At 46.3% G+C, this 17198-nt stretch overlaps 1 protein-coding gene and 1 non-coding gene across 3 annotated transcripts in view; one reads left to right on the forward strand and one right to left on the reverse strand.

The window, feature by feature from the left end:
- The window catches only part of Pi4ka (phosphatidylinositol 4-kinase alpha), a 144111-nt gene that overhangs the window by 64107 nt on the left and 62806 nt on the right, over positions 1-17198 (reverse strand). For both annotated transcript variants that reach the window (XM_036195051.1, XM_036195050.1), the window contains exons 15-19: positions 16943-17038; positions 16071-16254; positions 14918-15021; positions 8650-8818; positions 5336-5386 (exon numbers count right to left, since the gene is read on the reverse strand). In XM_036195051.1, coding sequence (XP_036050944.1) covers positions 5336-5386; positions 8650-8818; positions 14918-15021; positions 16071-16254; positions 16943-17038 — 604 coding nt within the window. The remainder of the gene's footprint in view (positions 1-5335; positions 5387-8649; positions 8819-14917; positions 15022-16070; positions 16255-16942; positions 17039-17198) is intronic.
- LOC118590439 lies at positions 3099-3205 on the forward strand. The gene has a single exon (XR_004945742.1). It is a non-coding gene; the product is annotated as a U6 spliceosomal RNA (small nuclear RNA).

Consider the following 17198-nt stretch of genomic DNA (forward strand, 5'->3'; position numbering starts at 1 on the left):
ACAAGGCAGACTTAGGACAAAGACAAGGTCCTGGGTACCAGTCTGCTGTGATGGAATTCCTGAGACAAGTGCTCTAGTGTCATGAGCCAGAAACTCAGTCTTGTGAGCTGCATGCTTTAATTTTCATCTCTCAGATGTGGCCCTGTAGTAGGTCTAGTCCGATAAAGCTGGCAACATCCAACGAATATGATTTGGGATCATTCACAATGCTCAGAAGGCATGGATCAAGATGTGCCTTTAGTGGGAAGGCTGGCAGCTGTAACAGGAGCAGCAGCCACAAGCTCTGTGCATGCAGGCTAACTCACTATAATCCCCACACCTTAGAGGAAGAAGTTTTATTTCCAACAATGCAAGAGCTGGAAGGGTTCTAAAACATGCACAAATACAGCTACAAGGTGGGGCTAGGGACCAAGGCCAGGCTTGCTGGACTTGAGGGTCTGGTAGGGAGTTTTAGCCACAAATGACTCTGAACACTTGAAGCAATACCAGTGATGGGAACAGCTGAGAAGGGCACGCTATTTCTAGTGCAATGAACGTATATGGACACTACTATATGCATGATGCTGCTGGCTTTGGAGGTCACACTCATCACCTCCTCTTGACAGCTGAGGAAGTAAGGGCAATTTACAGAAGGGGGGTAGTCTGACAGACCTGGATCCCAGGTAGGTGGGCTCCAGGACCCGTCTCCTTGCTAAACTATCTTCTATCTGTACCAACACTCTATTGAGAAAAGACAGTGAGGGACTATGGCAAAATCTCCCCATTACATCTTTTCCTTCTTAGAAAGCCTGGATAATGATGGCCCATCACTTTTTTCCTCCAATTTGTTTTAACATTGTTCTTTTCTGGTGTTTGTTGGCAATTTTTCTTGCTCCTTACATTTCTAAATGCAGTCATCTCAAACTTGTGTCCTAAAAGCTGGGTGGATAAGTCCCTGTCATCCTAGTTATTTCAGAGGCTGAGGTTAGGAATAGTCGAGTCAAAAGTTAGAGCCTGGACTAGAAGGTGAAGTCCTGTCTCTAAACAAAGACCTCCCCTGCCCAGACCTTTAGCCCTCTGTCATGCATCACTTCCAATCCCCAGCCCAGCCGCAGCCAGCCTAGGCTGCTCCAGACCACGGCACAGGGCAGGCCCTCTCACAGACTGCGGCACAGGGCAGGCCCTCTCACAGACCACGGCACAGGGCAGGCCCTCTCACAGACCGCGGCACAGGGCAGGCCCTCTCACAGACCACGGCACAGGGCAGGCCCTCTCACAGACCGCGGCACAGGGCAGGCCCTCTCACAGACCGCGGCACAGGGCAGGCCCTCTCACAGACCGAGGCACAGGGCAGGCCCTCTCACAGACCGAGGCACAGGGCAGGCCCTCTCACAGACCGCGGCACAGGGCAGGCCCTCTCACAGACCGCGGCACAGGGCAGGCCCTCTCACCTCCATGATCCTTCCTAACTTACATCTACTTGGAACCCCTGGGCCTTCTTAAAGAGACTAGCTACCATCTCTCAACGCAGCACAGGCTCTGGGCCAAGCTTCCTGGACTCAAATCCGATGCCTAGTGGTTTTGAGATGTTGAGCAGGTTTTATACCTCACTATGCTTATCTGTAAAATGGAAATAAAAACAGCAGTGGTCTCCCAGCGCTGTTGTGAGGTGGTAATACCTGGACAAGGTCTAGACCAGGGGTAAGCATTTCTTATTTCTTGTTCTAGTCTAAGAAAGCACTTTACCAAGGAGCTCCTAACTTAAAGGCCCTGGACAGTTTTTTCATGAGACACATTGTGAACAAAGATGTATTTCTTTCTTTTTTTTTTTTTTTTTTTTTTTGGTTTTTTGAGACAGGGTTTCTTCGTGGTAACTTTGGAGTCTGTCCTGGAACTCACTTGGTAGCCCAGGCTGGCCTCAAATTCACAGAGATCCACCTGCCTCAGCCTTCCGAGTACTGGGATTAAAGGCTGCACCACCACCACCTGACTCAAAGATGTATTTCTGTGGAACAGAAGTATAAAGCTTGCAAAAGTGTCTCTGATTTAGAAAAGGATATAACCCGTCTAAGTCCACAAAACTACCTAGGGTGAAGATGAACTTGCTCTCAGTGGGACATCTCAATCAGCCACCAGGTGTCCAAGTGTCAGATGGCCTTACATGTGGCTCAACAGCAGCAAAGCAACAAAGAAATAAGTTTGCAAGGTCAGAAGATCGGAGTCACACACCTAAGTCCACAACCACATGACCCAGCTTCACAGCAACTCCATGCTCCAGTTTCCACAGGTTACTGGGTGTTGACAGATGCATTAGGAGCAAGAGCCAAGCTTTTGGCTCCAAATCCACCAGCCCTTTTGAGTCATTAAAAAGTCCAAAACAGAGTATATCTTTCTCTTTGAAAAACAAATAAACAAACAACAACAAATAGTACAAAAGACTAAATATTAAAAAACACATACACAAAACAAAACAACAACCCCACACCACCTTTGGAAATCAATCCCTCAGAAGGTACAAGAGGTCACTAAGAAGCAAATGCAAAGATCCATGACCCTTTGGCTCTCTGTTGAGCAATTAAATCAAATATTTGTTTCCTCCCCCGTAATATAACCATTAACTTTTGTCAAAAATACAATACTCCTGGGAAGTCCACACCCATGCTGGGGTGTGTATAACTGTTTTTTTTTTGCAGTTAAGTGTGTGCTTGGCTGCCTGGCAATGTCCCCCTGTCTCCTCTTTCAACACCATGCTTAAATCTACATTAAAATCTTTTTCTTAACCCCAATTGAAAATGATAGTACTCATGTCTTTAATCCCAGCCCTTGGGAGGCTGAGGCAGGCGGATCTCTGTGAGTTCGAGGCCAGCCTGGTCTACAAAGCGAGATCCAGGAAAGACACCAAAGCTACACAGAGAAACCCTGTCTTGAAAAACCAAAAAACAAACAAACAAAAAACAAAAACAAAAACAAAAATCTGAGTGTTGCTGGTGCATGCCTTTAACTCCAGTACCCAGGAGGCAGAGGCAGGTGGATCTCTGTGAGTTCCAGGCCAGCATGGTCTACAGAGGGAGTTCCAGGACAGCTAGGGCTACACAGAAACCCTGTCTCAAAAACAAGTAGTGCTCGCTTCCACAGCACATATACTAAAATTGGAATGATACAGAGAAGATTAGCATGGCCCCTGTGCAAGGATGACATGCAAATTCATGAAGTGTTCCATATCCCCCCCCCATCCCGCGCCGTTCGTGGGGGGCCCAAGTCCTTCTGATCGAGCCCTTCCCCCCCAAAAAAAAAACCCAAAACAACAACATACAAACCAAACCCATCTCTTGGGAGTGGAGGAGGGCAAGTTCCCAAGAATATTGGTCACAGAATGTTCAAAGACTCCGAAGCTCTGGCTGGAGTGCCGTCTCAAGCATCTACCCTGTCTACCTATGCTTTTCCATGAGCCTTGCTGACTCCTTTCCAACAGGCTGAGAAAATGCCTACCGGGGTTTCATGCCCCTCACCTTTCTCTCTAGGACAAACAGAAGGCTCACATATGAGAGCACTTATAGAGCCAAAGCTCAGCTTCTACTGCTGCAACCTAACACACAGCCTTGCATGTACTAGCTAAGCTCTATTATTAAGTAAGCCTTTATTCCTAAAGACACTTCAAAACATAATTGTATATTGGATAACATTAATACAAAGTGGAAGAATTTGTTTTAAAAAATAGACAATAGGAGAAAACACCATCATAGAAGGATCTTACAATCCTGAAAATCTGAGTTCTTTTGTTTTTGTTTTAAATATGTATGGCTATTTTGCCTACATATATATTTTTGCACCATGTGTGTGCCTAGTGCCATGGAGGTCAGAAGAGGTTGTCAGATCTTCTAGAACTAAATGAAATTACAGATGGTTGTGAGCTACCATGTGGTGTTAGGAATCAAACCCAGGTCCTCTGGAAGAGTAACAAGTGCTCTTAACCACTGAGCATCTCTTCAGTCTCTATGGATATCGTAAGGGATGGCAAGTCCCAAGGTACTAAGGTCCTCAGGAGGAACATTCATCGTCACGGTTTACTGCCTCTTTTCCCTCAAACATCCCCAGGCAGATGAAATATCCTAGTATACAGTCTTCATTCCGCATCAACATAAACTCACAGGAGGCACAGGTCAGAAAAACGAGTGCCTAGGCAAAAAGATGGCCAATAGTATGTGGAATACTATACAAAATGTATGTATTTTTACTATTAAAGAACAATAAAAATAACCTTCCTAGAAGTTTCAAGGTTTGAAGAACACTCAAGAGGAGTATACAAACCATTTCACTAAGATGAGGAGAGATAAATCTGATATGGTGTTGTATGCCTGCAATCCTAGTATGTGAAAGACTGCGAAAGGCAGAGGCAGGATGATTGCCAAGTTCAAGGCCAGCCTGGAGTCATGGAATTCTGCACTACCCCAGGCTACACAGCAAGACTCTCTGACTCTCTCTCTCTGTCTCTCTTTTTCCCTGTCTCTCTCCATCTTTAATCCCAGCACTCAGGAGAAAGAGGCAGGCAGATCTCTGTGAGTTCCAGGACAGCCTCTTCTACAGAGTGAGTTCTAGGACAGCCAGGGCTACACAACGAGACCTTATCTCTAATATATAATATGTAATATGTAATATGTAATATATATATATTGCAGAGCAGTGGACACAGCATAAAACAGGACTGGATAACAATTTTTGGCTCTCCAGCACAGCTGTTGCTGCATCAGGAAGCAGGCCCTGCACCCACTGTATCCACAGGTTTCCAGAAGTGACAGGGCTGCAGCCCCACTGCCTGCAGCCCCACTGTCTGCAGGAGAACAAGAAGTTACGGTATTCATCTCACACGAGAGAAAGCTGAAGGAAGGAGGAAACGCAGCAGTGGAGAACACCAATCCAGGGCATGATGCACAGCGTGAGCATGAGCAGGGCCAGACCTTGGTGCCATGCAAGAGGAACTTCCCTGCCAGACTGCGGTGGAAGTCTTGGCACAGAGGAAGAGTTATCCCTATGGGTTGTTACCCAGAGTTGGTGGTGATGACTGAAACAACTATATCTACAGAGTCACTAGGATTTCATTCATTCATTCATCCATCCATCCATCTATTTATTTATTTATTTTTGTTTGTTGATATATAATCCTGCCTGTCCTGGAACTCGCTCTGTAGACCAGGCTGGCCTCAAACTCACAGAGATCAACCTGCCTCTGCCTCCTGGAATTAAAGGTATGAGCCATTCTGCCTGGCTGAATTACTGAAATTTTAGAAAGCATTTTTTAAGGAATTTGCTCAAATATGAGTAACTGGAACTTAAATCATTTGGACAAGTGAATACTCACCACAGCAATTACAGGAATGAGCACCCCCAAATTCCCCGCACTGCTGGAAGCCTAGAAAAAAATGGCAAAAACATTTCTTTTACAAACAAACAAAAAAACTCAACAATATTGTACAGACCAGGATTCCCTAATCTAAGAAAAACAATGAGACACACACACAGGAATATAAACACCCATCTGGTGCATTATTTGGTTCTCACACCTTTTCTAATCATTTAATGCTAGTCATTTAAACTATACACCCTAGTCCCATGCCGCATAATTCAACTTTGTGCACATGGTGCTGAGGATTGACCCTGGAGTTTGTACATGCTACACAAGTACTCTACCACTGGCTACATACTTAGCCTTAGAATAATTATAATGGGGGGTGGGGTGGGCAGAGACAACTTAAAAGTCAAACACAAACCATTAATTAATGATTGTATAAATAGTGGCAACTCTATATAATTATGACATAGTCATTAAGAAAACAACTTTCTGAAACACGCTTAGTTACCTTGGAAGACTGCTGACAGAAACGGTAAAGAGAAACAGATCAGGGTTTATAGTACCCTCTGATGCAATTATAGGCAGGTAACATATAAATGCAGAGAAAATATGCCAAAGTATTATCAATGATTTCACCTAAGTTGAGGGACTACGTCTTTTTACTTAATAAGTTTCTGTATCTTTTCAGTAAGTTAGGAAATCCTAGAAAATTTAACAATTAAATGGTTAAGTTCTCTAGACAGGGCCCCAAATATGTCTAAACTGCAACAAACACTTGTGGGGAGCTGAGCAAGACTTGAGCAACTGTGTGTTGTTGACTCAGGCACAGCTATGCTAAGGACCTAATGCCTCCCTGGGTAAGGCTGAGAGGGATGGCAAGCTTCCCTCTAGTCTCAGTGCAAATGTGACAGTGTGGCAACTATTCACCATGACAACAACACACTTATGAGAGCAGCTTCCTCCTCCTGCATGACTGCAGCCTGAGATAGCCCTACCAGACCTCCCCATGCTGTACACCATAACACAGAGGTTCTGGGTGCTGAGGAGGCGGCGTTCCACTGGACAAGCACAGCCCACCTCATCTCAGCCTGTCTGCATCATGTGCCCTGCTTTACTCACTCATTGGTCCAGTCAGGTTCCAGGAGCAGGCCATACTGGACTTGGCAGACAATGATGTCAAACTTTTAGAAGAATGCACTTAGAATCTGTATTTACAATAGTGACAGCAGATATGGGTGCGAGGACCCACTCTAACCAGGAAGTGCTCCAAATGCTTCTCTTGCATTAACTTCTGGCAAGATTCACTGAAGATCAGAGAGCATCTTGCCCAGGCCACATGGTCACTTGGGGAGGTGCAGAATCCCGCTCTGGTTTTCCTGGGCCGTAGCAGGTGAGCAGTGGTCCTCTTTGCTCTGAACTAGAGAACCCATAGCCTCAGGGCTGCACAATGAAATGGAACCCCCCTCCATAGGTCTTAGATTAACATTTTTTTTTTTTTTTTTTTGAGACAGGGTCTCACTGTGTAGCCCTGGCTGGCCTAGAACTTGCTATGAAGATTAGGCCAGTCTTGAACTAACAGAGATCCACTCTACCTCCTGAGGGCTGGGATTAAAGGCATGTGCTATCACATCTGGCAGTTATAAGCCAGCATCTTCGTTTCGCTTCTACAGGCTCCACTTACCCAAGAAGGTCCTATTTCAGTAAATACTTGGCAAACAGTAACTACTCTACAAAGAACAGGATTCCCACCTTTGTACTTAAGAGAAAATGGAAGCCTGGCACTGCTCTTCTAGCTTGTGAAAGCATTAAATTCCAGGAGTCTTGTGACTCTATGAGAAAGTGTGGCAAGAGGAAGCAAATAGGAGTGGGCCCTGGGGCCCACTTCCTGTGGGAAAGAAGGTTCCTGAGACATCAACACACCTCCTCAAGTGTCCAGTGCATCACCAGCCCTCTTCTCCCATCAGCCTGACACTTAGTATCTCCTGAGAACTGAGAAAGTCACCATCCTGGGAGTCTTAATAAATTGGTCAGAAGAACAAGGCTGAATTATGGAAAGGTCTTTTATTTATTTTTATTTCCTGTGCATTGGTGTTTTAACCTGCATGTATGTTTGTGTGAGGGTGTTGGATTCCCTGGAACTGGAGTTACAAACAATTGTGAGCTGCCATGTGAGTGCTGGGAATTGAACCCGGAACCTCTGGAAGAGCAGCCAGTGCTCTTAACCATTAAGCCATCTCTCCATCCCCTAGCCCTATGGACAAGGCCTTAAACAGGTTCTTTTTTTTTTTTTTTTTTTTTTCCCTTTTCTTCTCTTCCTTCTGTCCTTCCTTCCTTCCTTTTTCTTTTTTTTTTTTTTGCATCAGCTTGACTAAGATTTTCTCAGGAAGGATTCCATGGAGATGTCAACTCAGATGTGGCCTCCCAAAGGCATTGGTGACCAGCCTAGTCTAAAGTGCTCCTTGCTGGACTGCCCTGTTCTACACTCCCACAAAGCCTCTCAAGCAGGGGTGCCGCTGCTATTTTATTTACTTGACCCTCACCTGGAACAACAGCCAGGACTTGGTAGCACCCGGGCCACATCCTAACCATTACTGTCCCTTGTATATGCCCATAGCTGCTGAGTTGAGCTGCTGCAACAGAAGGTGTCTGGATCCTGCCAAGCCTATAGTAGCGATGGCCTCACTCTGTATAGTCAGTGGGCTGACCCTGACTGGTGACAGTCCCTGGCACACACTGGGTGAACAGTGACTGGGAAAGAGGAAGAGGAGAGAACAGTGTGAGAGCATGAAAATGGAAACCTGGGAGAAGGCTGGCTGTTAATGGGGAGATGATATGGTAAGAGAGTCTCCCCCTGTCTTACCCCCAAATAATCAATTTGAGCATATAAAAGGTAGCATTCTGTCTGTCAATGTGGACTTGCCTTTCTAGGACAATCTGACAGCAGATAAAAGATGGTACCCCTCATGTTCCAGTGACAGCAGGTAAGGTCCTCCTCAACATAGGTTCAGGCCCAGGACACAGAGAGAGCTGCCCAGGAAGAGGCCCATGCTGCTGCTGTCACCGGGGCTGATACAAGCCAGATGCAGCCAGGTAAGGAAGCCACATTCCTCCCTAACCCAGCAGCCTTCTGAGTGAGAGCCCACTCTCCCTTTTCTTATTTTCTCCAGATGTTCTTAAACATCCAACAGGTGATAGTGTAGCTCAGTGGTGGGCTTGGGGCCCAGAACAAAAAATAAAATACATTTAAAATATAAATAATTTAACACAGAAAGCACCATATTTCAACCAAGACTGCCTCAAAACCCAGCACCCTTTCTTCCTACCTTCAGGGCGGGGCCCTTCTCACTAGCCCTCTCACTGGCTCGTTTCCCCTCCAGGCCCAACTGCACAAACAGTTCCAGCAGGTTCATCAACAACTCGTCCACAAGATGCTCTTCCTGAATGTTGGCAGCAATGTTGGCCAGGGCATTGATCACTGCTAGAGAACAGTGCCTAAAAAAAAAAAAAAAAAAAAAAAAAAAAAAAAAAAAAAAAAAGAATCAATACTGGAGCTGTGCCCATGCCAATGGATACCCACATACTCCAGAAGAGAATTTGACATCACTGCTGCCGTTGTTGCTGTTATAACAGTGACGACCACCGTTACTACTGTTTCTGGGATTGCCATTTCATAACTGGTTACTACAGCTAGCACAGTGGAGACCCTGGCAGCAAAAGTAGCTACCACAGTTAATCTTTCATTCTATTGGGCATGACAAATTTAAATCAATAGTTATATACATTTCAATTGGCTTTGAAAATTATAAATTTACAAACTTAAGTTCCATTTGCTTTTGGGATACCATCTTACAAGGTCTCCAATTGGCAGTAAGGCTCGTTAAGGAAGGGAATGGCTCAGTCGCCTTTAGCCTACTGGCTATGGGTGGGTTAAGACTTCTGTTGGTCTTTTCTGTGTTGAACACACAGATTGCAAGCCCAGCGCCACTTGGAGATCTTTGGCAACAGTTAACTCTGCAGCTCTCACGTGATTGAGCCTGTATGATAATGAGGATTCAGAGATGGGTAATACCTGGGGGGCGCTCACCAACCTAAGACAGAGCACCTGTGTGGCCTGGGCAGGTGTCTTCATGACAGGTAAGGTGACCTGCTGATGTCGCACACAACCTAAGTCAGAAGCTCATTTTTTAGTAAAAGGGGGGGGGTACCTGTAGGGCCCTGGCCCCCGTTTTGGGTAACTGTTGTCTTGCTTGCTGACCTTGATATCCTCCCTATGCTAATTCCCTGCGAGTTTCCACCCTCCTGAATGCTTAAGTGAAGCTCCTCGTCTGTGTATCCAGCATACTGGGTGTTAACAGCTTAGATGCAAGATTGTAAAACATCAGAAACGGGTTTCAGGATTTAGCTCAGTGGTAGAGCACTTGCCTAGCAAGCACAAGGCCTGGGATTCGATCCTCAGCTCAAAAAAAAAAAAAAAAAAAAAAAAAAATCAGAAGCGAACTTCTGCCCTCCAGGGTTCTCCCATTGTGCTGTAAGCCTGTATTTAAGACCTCCTCCCTCCTTCAATAAATGGCATTCAAAAAAAGGAGGAGGAGGAGGAGGAGGAGGAGGAGGAGGAGGAGGAGGAGGAGGAGGAGAAGAAGAAGAAGAAGTCGTCAAGATCATGATGGGGAAACCAACAGAGACGGCTGACCAGTGCTAGTTGGAGCTCAAGGACTCTGGACTAACAGTTCGGGAACCTGCATGGGACCGAACTAGGCCCGCTGCATGTGGGTGACAGTTGTGTGGCTTGTTCTGTTTGTGGGGTCCCTGGCAGTGGGACCAGGACTTATGCTAGGTGCATGAACTGGCTTTTTGGAGCCCATTTCCTGTGGTGGGATACCTTGCTCAGCCTTGATACAATGGGGAGGGGCTAGGCTCTCCTTCAACTTGGTATGCCAGACTTTGTTGACTACCATGGGAGGCCTTCCCCACTCTGAGGAGTGGATGGGGGTAGTGTGGGAGGAAGGTAAAACTGGGGTTGGTATGTACAATGGAAAAGAAATTAATTAAAAAAAAAAAAAAAAAAAGGAACCAAGTCAAACCCACTGCTGAACCCTCAGCTGTGCTGAGTGCTGGAGGGAGAATACTGGCTCCAAGTGGGCCTGGCCTGCCTCACTGTGCACAAGGAACTCCATGTCACCTTCATGACAAACAGACCCTGAAAGTGAATGGCTGAACAAATGACTACAGACCTCTTGACCAAGGATCTGGTTCAAGGAGCTGGATACGGGGGACCCTGACTTTCCTCTGAACATTAAAAGCCTACTGAACATCCAGAATTACTCAGTTCTAGGCTGTTCTGCTTGAGTTCTGTTTTTCTCCTTCAAATCACAGAGAACCTAAACATCATTTCTCTTGATGACCAGCTCCCCGCCAGTGCTCCCCACAACCCTGGGACTGTTGTTACTATCAGCAGATAGGGAACAGGAAGGAGTCCCAGGACCACCTGCCTCTGGATTATGGACATCCTACATAAACCCTAGGTGTGAAACTGATGTTGCCCTTCAGCCAGAGGCAGTGGGCCAGGCCTCTGCAGCTCTGCAATCAGCTGCAATCATGGTATGTTACTAACTGAGGCACGTAAGCCTTTGAGCCTTGGTTTCTTCCTGTGTGAAACAAGGATAATAATTCTCTCTTCATAAGCGGGAGGTGTTAAGCACTGAACAGAGTCTGGTCCTAGCAAATGCTAGACACGGCCAAAGACACTCCTTTCCCAGTTAGGTAAAGCCTGGTAGGACAAGGGGAAACAAAAGCTATCAAATATACCTACTAGTAAGAAGACAAATTTTGGAGGCTGTGTGTGTGTGTGTGCACGCGCAGTGTGTAGGGGCTGGAACTCAGGGCCTTGTGCATGCCAAGCAAGTGCTCTAACACTGAGCTACATCCTCAGATGGACAAGTCATTTCGATGGCAATAAGAGGCTTTATGGAGGAAAAAGGCAACCTCAATCAGAAGCTGAGGAAACTGCAGCATGAGATCAGCAGGAGCTAAATACAAGAAGTGAGGGGAGAAACCAGAAGACCGCCACAAAGGCCAGAGAGGCCAGCAGGGAGCAGGACAGAGCAGGAGGTACCCAGGGACAAGGAGTCCTGACCCAAGTGTCAGCTCCACGCACAGACCAGGACAGACAGAAGGAGGTGGAGGCCAGTGTGGCTGGGATCCCAACCTACTCCTCAGATTGTTTACAGACTGGACACACGACAGTGGCAGTGAGAAAACACTGAGGATCAACTGCTCCTCACCACTCACAGGAAACTGGCTGCAAAACTCCCAAGGACAGAAAAATTCTTTCATTAAAATGGTGTGGTAGCTGGGTAATAGCAAAGAGCATTCACTTGTAATCTCAGCACTCAGATGGTGGAGGCAGGAGCATCATGGTTTGAAGCCAGCCTGAGCTACCACAGCAAGATTATATCTTAATAAACAAAACAAGGGCTGGAGAGATGGCTCAGAGGTTAAGAGCACTGACTGCTCTTCCAGAGGTCCTGAGTTCAATTCCCAGTGCCCACATGATGGCTCACAACCATCTGTAATGAGATCTGATGCCCTCTTCTGGCCTGCAGACATACATGCTGTATACATAATAAATAAATAAATCTTTAAAACAAAACAAATAAAAAAGTAAATGAACTAAGATAGTATTTACATATAACTATTTATGCACATATTCTTGCATATTTTAAATCATTTCAAAATTATCCATAGTAGTTAATACAATGTAAATATCATAAAAAGTGTTTTTTGTTTGTTGTTTTGGTTTTTTTGAGACAGGGTTTCTCTGTGTAGCTTTGTGCCTTTCCTGGAACTCACTCTGTAGCCCAGGCTGGCCTTGAACTCACAGAGATCTGACTGCCTCTGCTTCCTGAGTGCTGGGATTAAAGGCTCAGCTTGTCCTCAGCCGCCCCCCCCCCCCAACAGAGGATCGAACCCAGGGCCTTGCACTTGCTAGGCAAGTGCTCTACTACTGAGCTAAATCCCCACCACCCCACACCCCTTTTTTTAAAGATAAGATTTCACTATGTAGCACAGGGTAGTTTGGAACTTGCTATGTGGCTCAGGCTAGCCTCTAACTCTCAGTTCTCTTGCCTCAACTTTCTAAGTGGTGGTATTACCTCTTCCAGCCTTGAAGATATTTTATTATTTGGAGACTGTTGATGAGGAAATCTGAACAAGGACAAAATAGATGCACGTCTTTGTTCCAACATTTACTACCCATAGGTGGAAGCCAACTGTGTAATAATGCCAAGAGCTCATACTGGTCAAGAACTTTCACGAATACCTTCTCCCACCAAAGTACTAACCAGACCCACGCCTGCCTAGCTTTGGAAAGATCAACTGAGGTAGGGCACATTCAAGGTGGTCTGGCTGCCAACAGATCCACATGTACAGTTCTATTCACTCACACAACTGTAGCTGTGCTCTTTGGCAGGTGAAGTAACGGGCACAGGTAAGTTGAGCACTCACTGAGGCACGGCAGCTGCACTGCTGCTCACTAAAATGACATGGGGAGGGTCTCAGAGGAAACCTGAGGAGCCTGATGACCAGGAACAGTAATGCCCACACTGGGCTCTCCTCTCCACCGTCTCACGCCTTTGACTTTTCTTCTTGCCTTCTCTCTCTTCTGATCTGACAAACTCTTGTGAGATCCTTCAAACAGGAAGAGACATGGCTCTTCCTCATGGCATTCTAGGTAAAGTCAAGAAGCATCCCTCAAGTCTGGCAAAGAAAACCGGCCAGGGCCGGGCAGTGGTGGCACACGCCTATAATCCCAGCACTCAGGAGGCAGAGGCAGTGGATATTTGTGAGTTCGAGGCCAGCCTGGTCTCCAAAGCGAGTTCCAGGAAAGGCACAAAGCTACCCAGAGAAACCCTGTCTCGAAAAACAAACAAACAAACAAACAGACAAAACCAGCAGGAGATCCCAGCTGGATCAAGAACAGAAAGGGAGAATGAGGAATAACAGACCATGATAAATGAAGACCACATGAGAACAGGAAGAAGCAAAGTGCTGGAGAGGTCCCCAGAAATCCACAATGATACATCCTCTGTAGACTGCTGGCAATGGTCGAGAGAAAGCCTGATCTGACCTAGTCTGGTGATCAGATGGCCAAACACCCTAACAGTCGTGCTGGAACTCTCATCCAATAACTGATGGAAGTAGATGCAGAGATCCTCGGCCAGGCCCCAGGTGGAGCTCCAGGTGTCCAATTGTCGAGAAAGAGGAGGGACTGTAAGAGTGTGAATTGTTGAGACCAAGATTGGAAAAGCACAGGGACAAATAGCCAATCGAATGGAAGCACATGAATTATGAACCAACGGCTGTGGAGTCCCCAGCTGGATCAGGCCCTCTGGATAAGTGAGACCATTGAATTAGCTTGGACTGTTTGGGAGGCACCCAGGCTGTGGGGACCCGGACCTGTCCTTAGTGCATGAGCTGGCTGTTTGGAACCTGGGGCTTACACAGGGACACTTTGCTCAGCCTGGAAGGCGGGGACTGGACCTGCCTGTACTGAATCTACCAGGTTGAGCTGAATCCCCAGGGGAGTCTTGGCCCTGGAGGAGATGGGGATGGGGGGAGGGGCTGGGGGGAAGGTGGGAGCGGGGGCGGGAGGGGGGAGGACAGAGGAACCCATGGCTGATATGTAAAAATAAAACACACACACACACACACACACACACACACACACACACACACACACACACACACACGTTTTAAAAAAAAAAGCATTTAGCCAGAAAACAAAACAAAACAAAACTGGCCAGGCTCTGCACAGACCAGACACAGAATGCTCAAAGATCCAACTGCCTCTCTACCTCCCGCTCATGCTTCTTTTTTCTTGGTGCTAAGAGCCCAACCTAGGACCTTATACTTGCTGGCCAATTGTTTTCATTAAATCTCCAATCCCCAAATCCTTCTCTTAAAAATCTAACCTAAGAAAAGCATACTCACAGGCTGCTGCTGGTAGTGTATGCCTTTAATCCCAGCACTCAGGAGGCAGAGTCAGGCGGATCTCTGTGAGTTTGAGACCAGCCTGGTCTACAGAGGGAGATCCAGGACAGCCAGGGCTACACAGAGAAACCCTGTCTTGAAGACAAACAAACAAACAAAAACAACAAACAAACAAACAGGAAAGCATACTCACACAGCTATTACACTGTTTATTCAATGTAGCCCTTCTGGTATGGAAACTAAAACTATCTAATATCCAGGGCCTGGTTAAAGTCTTGGCACAATATGCAATATGGTACTACGCAGCTATTTAAAGCAACACACAGGTCAACATTTCAGGTGTCACTGGCAAATTGCTTATATATAAGAAGCAGGTCACTCAGATGTGCATTATGAGCCTATGTGGCAAAGAAGGGAGCAGAGCAGAGGGCCATAGGTGTATAGTTCAGCAACAAACTGCTGCCATGTGTGGGTTTTCACACTCTGCCTTGCATGCACACCGATTTATAGCATACAGTTAGTAAGAAGGCTAACACCCACAGGCAAATCTTCAAACAGAGTTAAATGCTGTCAAGATCTAAGCAGCAAGGGATAGGAGAGTACCTGTAGCCATGGTCTTTGTAGTCTTTGGTGGCCGAATACACAACTGAACTGGCCTTCACACTGATTTGCTGGAAGAGGTTCCACACTTCCTGATAGATGTATTGCTGGAAGAGAGCAAGAGACACTGTCACTATGCCTTGATTCCTGGGGCGACTCTAGACACAGGAGCCCCTGTCATCACCCAGGGAGAAAGGGCTGGAATCTGATAACAAAAAAGGACCATGCAGGGCATATTTTTGCATGCATGTGTGCATTTGAGTGTCAAGGCATGCATACAAGGTCAGAGGAAAACTTGTGGGGTTGGTTTCCTCCTCCCACCACTCAGGTTCCAGGGACTGAGCGCACGTCAGCAGCTCGTCAACAAGTCTCTTCCCACTGAGCCGTCTTTACCAGCTATGTCTACTGATTGGCTGATTTATAGACAGGGTCTCACTATGAAGCCCTGGCCGGCCTAGAACTCACTGCCTAGAGAAAGCTGCCTTTGAACTCACAGAAATACTCCTGCCTCTGGATTTATTCCCAAGTGCTGGGATTACATTACACCTGGCCTGTTTTTTCCTTTTAATAATATGTGGGTGTCTGCATGGGAGGGAATATGTGCACATGATGCAGGTACCCTCAGAGGCCAGAAGTGAGCATCAGACCTCCCAGAGCTGAAGTCTTGGGAGGCCCTGAGCCACCTGACTGGGAGCTTTGGACTAAACTCGGGTCTTCTACAAGAGTAGTATGCAATTCTAACCACCGAACAATCTTTCCAACTCTGTTGTTTTTTGAGACAAGGTCTTATCTACAGCAAAAAATGAGTTTGATCTCCTAATCCTTTTGTCTCTACTTTTCAAATGCTGGGACTATAGGTGTTTATCATGGTGTTTGCCTGAGGAGATTCATTTCTAGAACTATAAGAAAACCAAAATCAAAAATAAAAGAGAAGCAGCTTTAATTTAGAACCAATTTTATGCTAGCTACATTGTAGGAAATGGGTTTAAGCTTCTGTTCCCGAGAGCCGCACGGCCACTGTTACATTCCTCTCACCAGGCAGTGCTGAGACCACTGGGAGAATTCAGCTCAGTTTCAAGTACATTAACAGTGCAATCTTATACTCCTTATAGCTAAAGGTTTCCAGCTCTGACCTTACTGCAGGGTTCTTCCTTACATTTCCAGTGATAACCAGGCAGCCCAGCTGATCAATGATGAGCACATCAAGGGGCGAGGGAGGCTGGCAGAATTTCTGCTGCAGGATCTGCAGAATTGGCTCCATGACCTTTGGGGTGTCCCTCAGAGCCACTGCAATGTGTCCCAAGGCACGGATGGTGTGGTCAGGAATCAAGTGAGCATCCCTATGGTGGGGAGGAAGAGAGGTCTTTGAAAAGCTCGGAGAACCAGGTGTGGTAGAGCACGTCTTTAATTCTAGCACTCAGAAGGCAGAGGCAAGCAAATCTTTGGGTTCAAGGCCAGTCTGGTTTACAGAGTGACAGCTAGGACAGTCATGATGACTACAACACACACACACACACACACACACACACACACACACACACACACACACACACACCAAGATATCCAAGTATGCCAGGATACTCTTGTGACTGAAATGGCTGTAAAGCTCCTTCAGCAAAACTATAGATAACAGAAAACTGTGGTGATATTTTGTTTGTACTCTAACAAATAAAATTTGCCTGAAGATCAAAAAACAAAACAAAACAAAACAAACCCTCCAAAAGTTAAAAAAAGCTGAGGCATGCAGTGGTGAAACAAAACCAAGAGACTCTAGCCTAGACCTTGACTTCCCTGTGGTCTTGAAGAAGCATTCTTCTGAAGGAACTGCTGTGCTCTCTCACCATGTTCAGAGACTCTTTAACTCTAGCACTGTGGTCCAGAATGTACATTTGTGGATAGGATTGACCTTGACCCTCCAGGGGCCCATGGCTAGGCTGTGAGCAGGGAAGAAGCCCAATACACAGTGGCATGCACCGCGACTGGCCTGCAAAGCACATGTGTGCTTCCAAATGATAGACAGACACATACTTGTCACTCTCCTGGGAGATGTAGAGCCGGTTGGAGAGGCTAGCCAGGAAGGCCTCCACTATCACTGGGTCCACGGTCAGGCCAGCCTTCAGGCACCTGTGCAGCAAAGAAGTCCAAGTGACATTAGATGTTAAGACGACAGATTGGTTTTGTTTATGTTCTGCTTGGTTGTACCACATTTTACAAAGCAGCTCTGAAGTCTCTACTCCAGAAATCTGAATGAAAAGCCAGTCCATAGCATGAATTTAAGGAATGA

The sequence above is a fragment of the Onychomys torridus genome, chromosome 8, assembly GCF_903995425.1.
Source record: "Onychomys torridus chromosome 8, mOncTor1.1, whole genome shotgun sequence".
NCBI classification, from domain to species: Eukaryota; Metazoa; Chordata; class Mammalia; order Rodentia; family Cricetidae; genus Onychomys; species Onychomys torridus.